Source organism: Solea solea, chromosome 5, assembly GCF_958295425.1.
Source record: "Solea solea chromosome 5, fSolSol10.1, whole genome shotgun sequence".
Lineage (NCBI taxonomy): Eukaryota > Metazoa > Chordata > Actinopteri > Pleuronectiformes > Soleidae > Solea > Solea solea.
In genome coordinates, this window is record NC_081138.1 from 20,324,172 (window position 1) to 20,337,964 (window position 13,793).

The following is a 13,793-nucleotide window of genomic DNA, read 5'->3' on the forward strand; positions in this document are numbered from 1 at the left end:
TTTTCACAAAGATGTTTTTCTCGTTTTTAACATTATGGTTATGTACAGTCGACAGAAGCAAAGTCATTATTAATTCTTTGTCTTTTCCTGTCTAGCCTCTCTTTGTTTGTCTTTGTCTCTGTGCCTTTCTCCCTCTGTCAATCTTCATTAATTGCACTTTATTGACATGACGTGAAAGAAACCTATGCAGCCAACATTATAGAGCATATCGACCAACATGTTGGATGACAGTTCCTGCCTTCCCTTCTCTCTGTCTCCATCAGCTGTGGCATGAGCTTCATGCTTGGAATAGCAATGTATCTGTAGCGTAACGTTACAGCACTTGATATGAATTGGTCCATCAGGCGAGTGGTGGCTCTGCCTGGACTAAAGATAGCAAATTCCATGCACTCAAGGCTTTTTTACCTTTTATGTCCCTGGTCATGCATCAAAAATAAAACAAACATGCCCCAGCATAGAGCAGGGTCCTGACAATATGCTGCCCTGACTTATGAACATATAAACTAAACAGCCAGGGGCTGCCCGACATAAAGTAAACTTCCAGCATGTGGAGCCCAGACACCCGTCTCTTCTGTCAGTGTCTTTTGCCTCACTGTTAGTGAATGGTTTGGGCTGCTCTGTTGTGATATTTCTAAAATAAAAAGAACTACTGAATACCTCAGGGTAGATCAAAACACATCTACGTCACCTAGGGTTAGGGTTTAGTAACCCTTGACTGTTTCCTAAAAGGAGAACGTTGTATGTAATATAATATTATCGAGCGTAAGTGGTAAGTATTTAGACTTACACAAAAGATAACACCTGACTGTGTTGAGCAGGGGTTCTTTGAAATTAGCACTTCTTGGGCTAGTTCAAAAGCAGCAGTTTTCAGTGGTGCTGTTTATGCTGTCAAACAATATATAATCTCAACACACTTTAATGCAGAATTCATAGACGACAGCAAATCATTTACTCATTTGGGATTAGAGATTTGCATCAAAAAAAGTAGACTGAGGAAATGGTCCAGACAGTAAGATGTCATTCAGCTTTGGTCTGATCATATGTGGTGGCTGCTGAAGGGACGGGGGGGTGGTGGTAGGCGTGGGTGGCTGGCTTGTGGGTGCTCTGAAAGGACTCAGACACTGCCGTGAAGCCAGGGGCTGTTTGTGTTGGCTGACACCTTCCTTACAGCAGTAATCCAGTCTTTCTTCAGCTGGCTGGCTACTACACCTCCCCCTTCCTTCATTCCCTCCTCCCTTCCCTACCTCCTAAAGGCAGCAAAAAGTATTTCTCTCCTAATGCCTGTTTTCTTATCTTTTTTCTCTCTCTGTGGCTCTATTTGTGTTACGTCACAAAGATGTTTTGTTTCCTCCTCTTCTCCTTCCTCCTCGTCTCCTTTTTCTCGTCTTCCTTCACTGTAGATGCTAGTGAAACCTCACACCAACCGATGCTCATTCAGTAAAAAATTCATTTCCTGTGTGTCGTCCGCTGGAAGGCTGTCGCTCTGTAACTCAATTATTTAAAAAAAATGTCCATCATGTGAAGTCAGCGATATTTAATTTACCACCACTGGCGTCAGGGACACCCAATTGATTTATTATAGAGACTCTTTAATGTGAACAGCTGTTTCCTGCTAAAAGTAGGTCAGGGGTCAGATAAAACAACCTCTTTTTTTGTCCTCACATTGAGATGGAAAGATGGGACAGTAGCATGAACGGGAAATGTTTGATTCTGTCTGTTTTTATCGCTGGTTCGGTCAAGTTATCTATGGCTAATGAATGTCTCTGAAATGATGGAAGGCTTTTTACTCGATTACATGTTTAACTGAACAATATACTTTTTAAGAATGTGTCTTGTGTGCTGTATGTCAGTTAAGAATCATATTTCCCCCCCCCCAGTGCGAACGCTGTAAATGACTTTTACCCATCTGGGAAATCATCACAGGCATGGCATTTATCAAATATAAAGATAATTGATCATCTGCTGAGAATTTCAGCTCTGTCGTCCAGTATCAGAGTTCGATATTTCCAGTCTTTGTCAAACTTAAGATTGGGAGTCTGTCTCTATTTTTTTTAACTGTCCATTTCAGTTAGACTCATTGCTCTTGTCCTCCTCTGTCAGACTGTGTATCTATATCTCTTATCATTTGAAGTCTAGCCATTTGATGGCTGGCTGTGTGGCTCTAGTGTTCACAGTGGAAGTCAGAGGAAAGACTTAGGGAGTGGTTCAGGGGCCCTCGGCCGCGGCACTTCCCACCAGTGTGAACTCTGACCCCTGGTGCCATTAATCACTAGGCTCCTGATGGCCCTGTCCCTGGGGGAAAATCAGTCCGGGGCAAAGGATGATGGGAGGTGAAGCCTGCAGCCAATTACAGATTGGCTCAGAGTAGCCAAGTAGACAAATCATGGCCTTACAGAGAAATGAAATACCCAATAGTTGCCTACTTGAGGGCTGTATGACCGTCTGCCATGAAGCAGTTTTGTATCAGCGATTCTTGTGTTGTCTTAGCTAAAGAGAAGAAAGCAATAGGCATTCAATGGCAACGGTAAAAACTGAAGAACAGAGTGCATAAAATAGTCCGGAGAGGCAGAGGAGTTGTACTGCTGTGATCAAAAGGGATGTTTTCTGCTCGTCTAATTAAGCCTGTTAGAGCTAAATGTCTGCAGGGTTGGAAATGGAGCAGATGTTAGACACCAAAGGCAGGCGGCACGTTTATTCTCTTAAATTAGGAAACTCTCTGGGTAACTGCCCAAGTGTCGGTAATGTGATTTTTGGTCAATTACGGTATTATCAAAGGTTGCTTTCCCAGTGTTTTCATATGTGGTCAAGCCAACTAATTAATACTGTTTTAGGTTTCAAAACCATCTCTGGTCTACTTTGGATACATACTGTAGATAGACCAGGGATATTAAGAAGTGTATGAGGAAACCCTCTCTCTCACATACATGCACTTCTCACCCCCGCACCACTCTCTTGTGTACAATATGTACAATACATTTTCCTATGTGTTCTTTTACAAAATGGCTTCTTGTAAATGTGTTAAATCTCATGTTGACGTGACAGCAGACGCTGATGAAGAGTTGAATAAAAGCATGGGCACGGATTAAAGCCTAACTAACTGCTGGCCTGTCACTATGGGGCCAGTGCTGTTGTGTCTCATTGTTCACAACCAGGCTAGTATGAAAACATGGCTTCCTGCTGACCTGCAGTTTAATTCACACATCAATAACCCCTGGCTGATCTCTGACCCTCCTAGTTGTACTAATTGTTTGATGCAGGATTGATGCTCACTGCTGCATTAAAGAACTGACGAGGCGTTTGGCAGCAAAGAATTTCTGGTGCTTGTGCTCTGGAAACGTTGCTGTTGTCCACATGACAATACAATCTTGTTTTCAGGCTGACACGAATGTGAAATGTGTTCTACCATGGCCATTACCAGCTGCAATTATTATTTAATGGGGCGTATTACACTAAAATTTAATAACAAAATGTCTATAAAAACGGCTGCATATCAAGTATAAGAGAAATAGTCTTTCAAAATTCCTAATAATCATTGTCCTTTCAATTCAGAGAGGTTTATGTGGCATTCGTGACACATTTGTGCCCTGATGAAGACTATCAAGTCAAAGGGCCTTGGCTTTTAACTCTAAAGATATCCATTAGTTAAGGCCTTTTATATTTTTCCTACATCCATGTGCCATGTGTTAGTCCCTTGCACGTGGCTTAAAGACGCGTTGCTAATTTAAGAAAATGAATCGGGGCTAATCTTCATGGCCTGATCTCACTGCTATTCTACAAAGTCATTAATGAGTCCAATTCCGGGTTAAGAGCAGCCTGTGGAGGGGCTGGAGGATTGGTTGGCATTAACTATGAGGGCAGATCTGTACGACTCCCCTGTGTTGAGCCCAGCAGCACTAACAGCAGAGGGGTGTGGATTTAGTCAGTACAATCCTCTAAATGAGCTTCATTATACTGGCCTATCCAGGAGCCCCCCACCTACCACTGCCCATGGATTAGCAGGTTGTCACAATCCCTGGCCCCCGCCTCCCACTCCATGCGCACACTGTTGCACATTGCACTTTTTGATTCTGTTGCATACAGCGAGCCGCCCCCACCCCTGCCCCCCCCCCCCCCCCCCCCCGCCACCACCACCACCACACACGCTCCCTGCTGCAAGCTTCACTGCAGATAAGCTGTTGACAAGATTAATGCATCTGTATCAAAAGTCTAGAGCCGCTTTGCTTTGTGTTGTTTGCGAATCCCCTGTCCAGGTCAAACCAGATTGCCTTAACTGGGCAAAAATGTTTTAAGCCAAGTTTAACAGGCATGTAGGCAACAGGTCTTGCGCCCTTTTTTTTTTACCAGCGTCCTGACACCACTTAGGTCAGTTGCCAAAAAATGATCCCAGATGTCCTGGCATTGATTGGTGGATAAATGAGCTCTTAGTGAAAATGACAAAGCAAGAAGAATTTTACACTGTCATGTTAAATCTCAACAGGGAAGCATGTGATAAATGATCAGCATTATGATACCGTTCAGGTCAGCTCCCCATGGAACTGTTTGGAATGGTAAACCCTGATCTGGCTTGTGTTTCCACCATAGGGTGTGCTGGTTGGATTAGCTATGTAACTAGTGTGACATACCAGTAAAAATGGCAACAACTAACAACAGTATTTGTATGATATTTTTCTGTCCAAAACAGGAACCCCTGTCAATCGTATCCCCATCATGGCCAAGCAGGTCCTGGACCTGTACATGCTGTACAAGCTGGTGACAGAAAAGGGGGGACTGGTGGAGGTCATCAACAAGAAGATCTGGAGAGAAATCACAAAGGGGCTCAACCTGCCTACCTCTATCACCAGTGCAGCTTTCACCCTGCGCACACAGTACGTTTCTCTGTCTGTTTCAACAACCTGACCTAGATAAAGAGTTTGTCTAATGATAGCCTAAATTTTATTTAGTGGAAATAAATTAATCCAAAATGTTTGAATTGTAGTTTAGAAACAAGCTCCTCCCGTATTACACAAGTACGTGTTTGTGGTATCAGAATAAGTGTATTTCTGTGAGTATGTGTTGGTATGTGTAAAGATGTCAAATTTCACTGTGCCGTGTTTACACACACACACACACAAGTTTGTTTCCACTGACAGGCTGCCTTGCCTCTTCCCATTCAATTTCTCTGTCCATTACATCACACATAGAGCCCATTGATTCCATAGATTTATTGACATGATTTGGGTCAGAGTTCACAGCGACTAAGGTGGGGTTTGACTGACGGCTTGTACGCTGAGTCTCGACTAAAACTCACTTGCTCTGTTGATGGAAACCCCTCAGTGGATGTAACACCCTTATATCCTGTCCACTAGCTGGGTGCCCTAATGAACCTTTATGTATTTTTAATGTTGGTGGGTTGTTGTGTAGCATTGCTCTGCTAGCTCTTTAATGGACACTACTGCTCTTAGCTTGTTATTGATCTTAAGTGGAGCTGTTCCACCATTATGCAGTCAGCATGCATAATAGTGGTCGTTTATTTTACCGTATGTTTTTATGGCATGGAAAACATACCAGAGCTGTGACTGTCCATACTTGTAGGACCGACGTGATGTCATCCAAGTATCCTCAGCATACAAAACATGTTTTGCACAGTGTTTAAACCAGATGACTCATTAAATCTGCAGAGTTACATGCCTTTGAGTTAGAAGATTGCTCTCAGAGAAACCAGATTTTTTTTTTTCTCGCCCTCTGGCCATGTGTGCATGAGTGAGTATATGAATTTAAGCTGAACACAGACTTAATTCATGAAACTGACCTTAAAATAGAATACTGCACACACTACTCTACCCTGCACTAATCAGTTTCTACAGCTGAATGGTAGACAATTTGGACACAGTTGTATCTCAATGAAAAACATTGTTGTACGTAGCATTTTAACTGCTTTAACTTGATGAGTTACAGCACTTATTCAGTGATTATTTCTGTGGTGATCTCTTCAGGTACATGAAATACCTATACCCCTACGAGTGTGAGCGGAAAGGCCTCAGTTCACCGAGTGAGCTCCAGGCCGCCATCGACAGTAACCGACGCGAGGGTCGTCGTCCGAGCTACAGCAGCAGCCTCTTCCGCTTCTCTCCTTCTCCCAGCACAGCTCCTCACATCCTTTCTTCACCCAAGATGCACCTTTCGGCTCTGGGAGTGGGTGCATCGGTGGCCCTCAATGGCCTACATGCTTCACCAGGACTTTCTCTGAAAAAAGGCAAGCATCTTCAAAGCTGTGATTCATTCTGGAACAGAGAGTGAGAGAGAGGCAGTGAGGTTTTCTGTTTGAGTTAAAGTGTGTGGAAAGAACATTTTGGATATGTGTGCGTGATAAACCATTTAAATCATGCTTGCCTGCAATGTTAACAAGCAGATCATAGTTGAGTATGTTTGTCAAAAACATGTATGCCCAGAAAACTTTCTTTTCACCGATGAAGGTTATATTAAACTTGGCAAATGTTGACTTTAAACACTGTATCCTCCACTTCCTATAGTGGTCAGTGTGGAGTGCTCCACTTACAGGCGGGCTGATGCAGAGTCTTTATGGACACTGCCCTCTATTGCAGTTTAGAAATACTACATCTAGTCTGAGCTGTGGATAAACACATGAGTGGAACACTGCTTGAATTTAAATGACTTCTAAACATTTTAAAGATTATTTGTAACTGTAGATTTAAGATTTAATCTTTTAAAATCTCCTGTTTTTGACAAGTATTTGTGTGTGAATGCGCCGCCATCCAAAGCCATTGGTACGAGAGCATATTGTTGCGCTTGTGTGTGTGCATGCGAGAATGTTGGAATGAGAGTGTGCTGTTATATTTGTGCATTGCATTCTTGTAACATCTCACCTTCACCTCCATTCTGTCCCCCTGGGTTTTTATATGACATTGTGAGTTTGTGCATGCCTGTGTGTTTGTGTGTGTGTGTCATCCATCCAGGTGTTGTAGAGACCATGTGTGAAGTAGTTTTGCCCCGGGCTGCTCAGAGCCCTCACCTTTTACCGCTGATAAATAGCATGGTTCCCACGCCGGGGGGGAGGGCATTTTATGAACTTTGAAGTTTTCCGTCCACATCAGTAGGATCCTGTTGATAACTGTCATTACGCCGCTGTTTTATCTGATGACTTGCCTGGAATGTGACTGTGCCATGGACCCCGATAATATGCACAATTTGACATGTGATGTGTAATGTTCAGAATTGAACCTGTTATGTGTCTAATGATGTCATGTTGGGAGGATTGTGGTGACCCTGACCTGATCACTGTCAATGCAGCAAATCCCCAAATGAGTTCCACTCATCTTAAAAAGTCTTCCCATTCTTCCATTAGCCTTCTATGTGTAATTCAGTGAGATTGTCTGAGATAATTTATTATTTTACCTTTTTCTATTTTTTTCTCACTAATGTATTAGATAATTAGTCCATTGTCTTATAGAATTAAGAAAAACAATGAACTCATTTATATCGTTTACCCACTTATCCTGATTAGTATTGTGCAGATTTTCTTGGCTCTCAATGGGCAAGATGCAAGGTTTCGCAGGTCTGGTCACTTGTGAATGAATGAGCACTCACATTCACCCCGCGCGGATCCCTAATTTACATATCCAGTCAATACAGATGGATTAATGGACCCATTAGAATGCATCAAACTAACCCTCCATTTTTCTTCCGTCCAGAAGACCTGACCCCCTCCCTCATGGCAACCAGGCCCTCCATGGCACTGGCTCTGGGTCAGCAGCAGGTTGCTGGTTTGGCCAGAGCCGCCACACTGGAGCAGTTGAGAGAAAAGCTGGAGACTGGCTGCGGAGGAGAGGGACCCGAGAGGAAGATGGCCCGTCTGGCAGAAGAACAGCAGCGCCTGATGCAGCAGGCTTTCCAGCACAACCTGCTGGCCATGGCCTCCCAAATGCCTATGAACCTGCGCCTGGGAGCCCCCACCATCACCACCAGAGGTCAGTGCTGCCATGTTTGTCAAGATACTCAAGATGACAATTGGCAAGATGTTTTTGAACTGACTTATGTTTGCTTAAACAACACCCAGTGGATATGAAACAGTCTTGAAGCATACAGTGACTTACAGATGTAGATTTTAGTAAATATGTGTATTTAAATCAGTATTTAGTCTTGGACTGGGGATTTAGGTATTTTTTATTTTTTTTACACCCACCAATTCTGGTTAAACGCATGTACTAATCTTCTTATGCCATGTTAAAGTCATGTGGATACACAATAGCTCAGTTGCATTGTCATTACTGTCCCTTCAGAGGAGAAGCAGCAGGATATGTCTCTGAGCATCTCGACTAATGGAAATGCCAGCATCACTGTCTCAGTGGAGGTTAATGGCACAGTCTATTCAGGTATGTATGGCTGTTTATAACCTTTATGCATCATTGATGGAACAAAATAATGGCGTGGTTTCTATCGGTCATTTGAACGATGACATGCACCACAGTACTTTTTGTTTCAGATTTTCAGTCAACAAAAACACAACCTTTACCACTTCAGTGACGTTTATCTAACAATGTGGGGAAAATATTTGATTGCAATTTTTTTATTGGACAGTATTCAATGTGTAATAGATGTAAAACAAATAATGGTGCATTACCACATGACACCGTTAAAACATTAACTACTCCATATAGTAATATAATGATGAGAATGTAATCGCCTTTGTGATCTGCTACTTGCATCAATTCAAACTGCAGTTAATAAACGTAAATAATTGTTCAGCCTTGTGTTTATCCATAGGTAATGTTGCCCTTTTGTCCACAGGAACCCTGTTTGCCCACAAGTCTAGTGGGGCCCCGGGGCCTGCTGTGTCGGCCGCTGCTGCTTCAGCCTCCCCTGCTGGCACCAGCACTAGCTTTGGTTTCTCTGCACCCATGGCTCAGACCCTCAGCCCCACATCCTCCTCCTCCTCCAAGGGTCCTGGTTCAGCTGAGCCTGTCCCCAGTGGGTCACCCTGACTCACGCTGCCCTTTGCTCCTGCTCCACAGGCCTCTCTTCCCCCGGGAGACCCTGCATGAATATACAGTACAATGAGAAACCAATAAGAATAACAAACTGTTGCACAACAAATACCTCATCAACCCTGTCAACGTCTTGGCTGTCCAATCATGAACACAGAGCCTGAGAATATTATATGATAACTTGTGCCCAAATGCACAGCTATGCATTTTATTCAACACACACACTACAAACACACACACACACACACACACGCATACATACACAGCCACACAATCCATGCACATTTGTTAATCCTAATGTACATGCTAAACACAATCAGCTCAGCCAAAACCCACTGACAGGTGTAGTCATAACTGAACTTGAAAAGTTTTATCTTAGAACGTTTTTTGTTTGTTTGTTGCCATTTTGTTGTCTTTTTTTTTTTTTTGATTTTGTGTTAAAAGAATGAATTTGTTTTTAGTTTTTTTTTCCCTTTTTACATACCTCAAATCAAGTAACCTGCAGTGGTGTCTTTACCTCAGGAGCTGTAGTATATTTAACCTGAATCAACTTTATTTTTGTATTCTTTATGACCTTGCTGCAATCAGGGAAGTCGGGTAATCTCTCACCGGTGGCACCTCGTGTACAGAGCGCCCACCTCACAGTGACAGGCCTCCAATCTGGCCAGCTCAGGTTTCTTTACCATGCTGTAGCCACGTTGCTGAACTAACCGGTGAATGATCAGATGCTGTAGATCAGCACATTACATACCTCATACCTCATCCACGCTCAGTATATATTATGTCAGCTCCATTATAGGAGGGCTGGATGTACAAACCTTAAATTCAGCCTCCCACAAGTCTGCTAAAGCTGTCCCTAAAAATGCACAAATCAGAGGGAAGAGCAACTCTGATCGTCTGCCTGCAACAAACCCAGCTGATGCTGAGCTCCCTTTGTATTTTACAGCGCGGTAGCACTGAGGCCACCCCCTGCTACAGAATCAAGTGTGAGTTTGTTGTTACTCATTTTGTGTGTGCATCCCTCCTCCAGCTGCAGCCACGGAGCTGAATGTCCATCAACAAGTAGTTCTCAGACCTCATACTGGCCTCTCCACTCTGGAGGGGGGCATCTCTCTCTCCCTCTCTCTCTCAGGAAGCAATGTGACAGCTGTAAGGAATCACTGTTGAATTAAAGGGAAAAATAAGGATTTGTACCTGATGAATGCACAAGTCTTCGTGACTGTTTCAAGAATACCTCATCTGACTCCATAAAAAAGGGGAGTTACGCTATATACCTCATATGGCTGTAAAGCCAAGGAGACTTGACGCCCCAAACCTGTGATGGAAACCGTTCCTTAACTGACCTAAAAGTACTGACACGACGCTGGTGGTTTTGGGACAAACAGAACTGGGATGGGCTTATATCTCCCTTCTCCTGTATTTACCTGTAGAAATATCTTGTTGTTCTTTTCCTGTTTTTCTTTTTCTTTTTTTCCCTGTTCCTCAAAGTATTGTCTGAGAAGAATCCGATATCTGCATCATTTTCAGGGAAGAGGAAAAGAGCAGTCGGTTGCTCACTGACGGCTGTAGTTTTGTAGGATTGACGAAAGATTTCAAGGTCACAGGGGTCTACGAAGGTTTTTTGTTTTGAAAGGCCATGCTTACCTTAAATTTGAATGCAAATTTCTGAATCGCAGTTAATGTCTTCTTTCACAATAGCGGCGAAAATAATATGCATGTGTACAATCATGTGACCAGCTTTAACACCCTTGTCCTTTCTGGTTCACGTTCGACTGTGGTTATTGCACAGCTGGATACCAAAGACTAGCCCAGTCACTCCTCGAGAATGATCCCTCATATTATCCTGCTCGCACCCACTGTGGCGCACAGAACAGCATTTCAAGGTTTGTTTTGGACCGGACAAAAATGTTGCATCTAATCTTGTTTAATCTAATTTTGATTTTTTTTTTTTTTGTTTGTTTGTTTTTCTAAAGCTTGTAAAGATATATTTAGGGTGATGTGAGTTAAATTCCTTTGATTTTGTGATATGTAAAGATGGACATTTTTTATAACTTAAGCAGTTATTTAAGTGTCATGGACCCAGATGCTGTTCCTCATATCTCCCCAATCTAATCCCACCCACTATCAACACAGTGCTTCTCATTCAGAGGCCAACGCGTTTGAAAACGACTGGGTTGTCTCCTCGATTGTGAAGTATTTTTCCTCCCTTTAAAATGAATCCTTAGCATTTTGAAATACCTTTTAAGAATGAACACGAGTTTTCTAGCATTATCTGTATTGAATGTGAGGCATTTTCACGGTTTAGAAACCTCTGTAAACGCAGTGTGTAATGAGTCGGGCAGCCTTGTTGCTTTTTATTAGACTGTACTTTAGCCATTACGTGTCAGCTTTTGCAGTGAAGATCACAGTTGCGGGTTAGAGGGGCTGGACGACGGTGCTGTTAAGTCCTTTTGTTGTACCCTTCAGTGTGACACAGAACTGTATTTTATAAAGGTGAGAATTTTAGATGCTGCCTTAAAAGTAGTTGCTGGTGAGATCCAGCCACTGGCTGGGGAAACGTCGTTCTCTTCAAGCTTAATCCTTTGAAGAGTAATCACTTTTCTTTTCTTTTTTTTCTTTTAGGGGGTGGGGGAGGGGGTTTAAACGATTCAATCAGATGTTAAACACCAGTTGTGAGAGGAGATAGTTGTTATTTATTCGTGTTTTTGTTTTTCTGGTGGACCTCGTGTTCGGTAACGTCGAAGCTTAATCTTTTTAGGCTCTTGTTACCGAAACACTTAATTATTTCTAAGTCCGAGCTTTCTGATTCATCTGCTCAGTCTAAGCAATGACTGTTTGACAATGTAGCCTCACTGCCTTTATATGTGTGTGAGTGTGTGTGTGTGTGTGTGTGCAAGCAGGCCCTACTAACACTTGTAATAACAATTAGATACTTTAGATGGCGCCACTGCCATGATTACAGTGGGGGAAGGAGGTGCTTAGTTTCCTTAGTGGTGACACTAATCGCAAATACCTTTTAGTTGCCAGTTTGTTCAGTGGTTCTGGTCACTTGGCTTTAAACCTGGCAACCGTCTAGTCATCTCCCTGACCTCCACGCACCCCTCCCCTCTGACTTGTTGTGTGAACGAGTATGAGTGTGCGTGACTTTTAGAGACACCCTCTACCCAAACCTCATCATACCACAATACCTCAGGGCAGTGGGACGTGTATCCACTGTTGCATTTAATATTGAAACTGCATCGGGAGACGAGTACTGACAGAAGCTGCAGTCACTTCACTGAATGTTCATTTGGTTTTGGTGTTGCATTTTTGGATCTTTATTCTTTACTTTTTTTTTTGTCAGTAACTGCAGGTGAAGTCTCGTCACTCAGGAAGCTGTGAAGTTTAAAAGTCTGCAGAACCTTTTGTCTCTCAGATGATTTTGGAGTTTAATTCAGTTTAATTGTTTAAAAAAAACTAACCTGATCTGTGTAAAAACAGGTGCATATGCAAGTGGTTATTGAATACCTCATTTATCAATTTTATGTTGTTTCTGGCTTGTACAATGCTCCGTATATTAATTCAACTGTGGGGTTTGTGCATATTTTTGTACTGTTATTATTATTATGGATGTGATAATAACAATATTACTGATATTATAGTTTTCTCTTTGATTAAAGTAAACAAAAAAAAAACAGGACAAAATACATGAATGCTTGTAAAAACTGGTTTGTGCTGATTGTATTTAAGAGGAGCACTTTTCCAAAGTGGTTTTCACACATTCAGTTTTGTTCATATTAGTAATATAAAGATATGGTTCTCAGGGCTTTAAACTTGTATGTCATGATAAAGTTTTACTTTATATCTTACTTGTGTGTGTTTGTTTTTATTTCAGTATCCCTCTGAGACAACCACGTATGCTTCACTGCTGTTTATCTGTCATTTTAAACACAGTTTGGAATTGTTGGTGAAACTTCCAGAAGCATTTCCAGTAAACTGAAACAAGGGAAACAATTTCCCTTTTTATTTACTTAGTTTTTTTTACACGAGCAGAACATAGTGACTGTCACACCTCTGATGTAGTTCCCCAACCAGAAATACAGATTATTGAAATGTGATGCTTTGGTTATTCCACAGGCTCGTCACCACAGGCTTCTACAATAAGTGCCAGTATTCAAATATGTAGACACTAGTGTTTCAAGTAAGGTTGATGTGGCAGCCCCACCACCTACACCAGTGAGAACAAAAAAAAAACAAAACAGGTCCCTGTTGCATCAAGAGGAAATGTTTGGGTTTTTTGCAAGTGCATGATGAAGCCAGGCGTTGCAGTTCCTGTGAAACCCCACCATGAAGTCATATCTTAAACTCTTAAAGTACAATACTTAACACGGCAAAGATCAATAACAACTTGTGTAATTCCATTTTGTGAGGGGAAGAAAGGGATGAAATCAAGTTTCAAAAATTCTCTGTGCAGCTACTTTTATAAATAACTTATTTTATTTAGCATTTACTCAAAACAATTTAATTATCCTATTAAAACAGTCCGATATATATCTATATATACATGTATACATACAGTATATACTGCTCGTAAGGCTGAAGCGGGCAGCACAGTGTTTCAGTGTCAGGCTCTATATTATCACACTAAACACAAAACCCTAACTCTGTTTATTACATTCCAGTGAAGCGTTTACAATGATACACATTCATGACTTTTAAACAGGTTTGTACGGTTTTGTTTGCTCCTTCCCCCTGTGCCTACAATGTAACTAATATTATTATTACAATATTCTTTAACCTTAAATTATCCCCGCCCACCTCCCTGAAGGTGCC

General features: G+C 42.0%; 1 protein-coding gene across 3 annotated transcripts in view; it reads left to right on the forward strand.

Annotated features, from left to right (window-relative positions):
* The window catches only part of LOC131459662 (AT-rich interactive domain-containing protein 3B-like), a 49,054-nt gene extending 36,225 nt beyond the window's left edge, over positions 1 to 12,829 (forward strand). For 2 of the 3 annotated variants that reach the window (XM_058629685.1, XM_058629687.1), the window contains exons 5-9: positions 4,682 to 4,865; positions 5,973 to 6,232; positions 7,689 to 7,964; positions 8,277 to 8,369; positions 8,785 to 12,829. In XM_058629685.1, the coding sequence (XP_058485668.1) occupies positions 4,682 to 4,865; positions 5,973 to 6,232; positions 7,689 to 7,964; positions 8,277 to 8,369; positions 8,785 to 8,978 (1,007 nt within the window). In that variant the 3' untranslated portion in view covers positions 8,979 to 12,829. The remainder of the gene's footprint in view (positions 1 to 4,681; positions 4,866 to 5,972; positions 6,233 to 7,688; positions 7,965 to 8,276; positions 8,370 to 8,784) is intronic. The other variant, XM_058629686.1, reaches the window with a different exon arrangement.
* Positions 12,830 to 13,793: the final 964 nt, after the last annotated feature.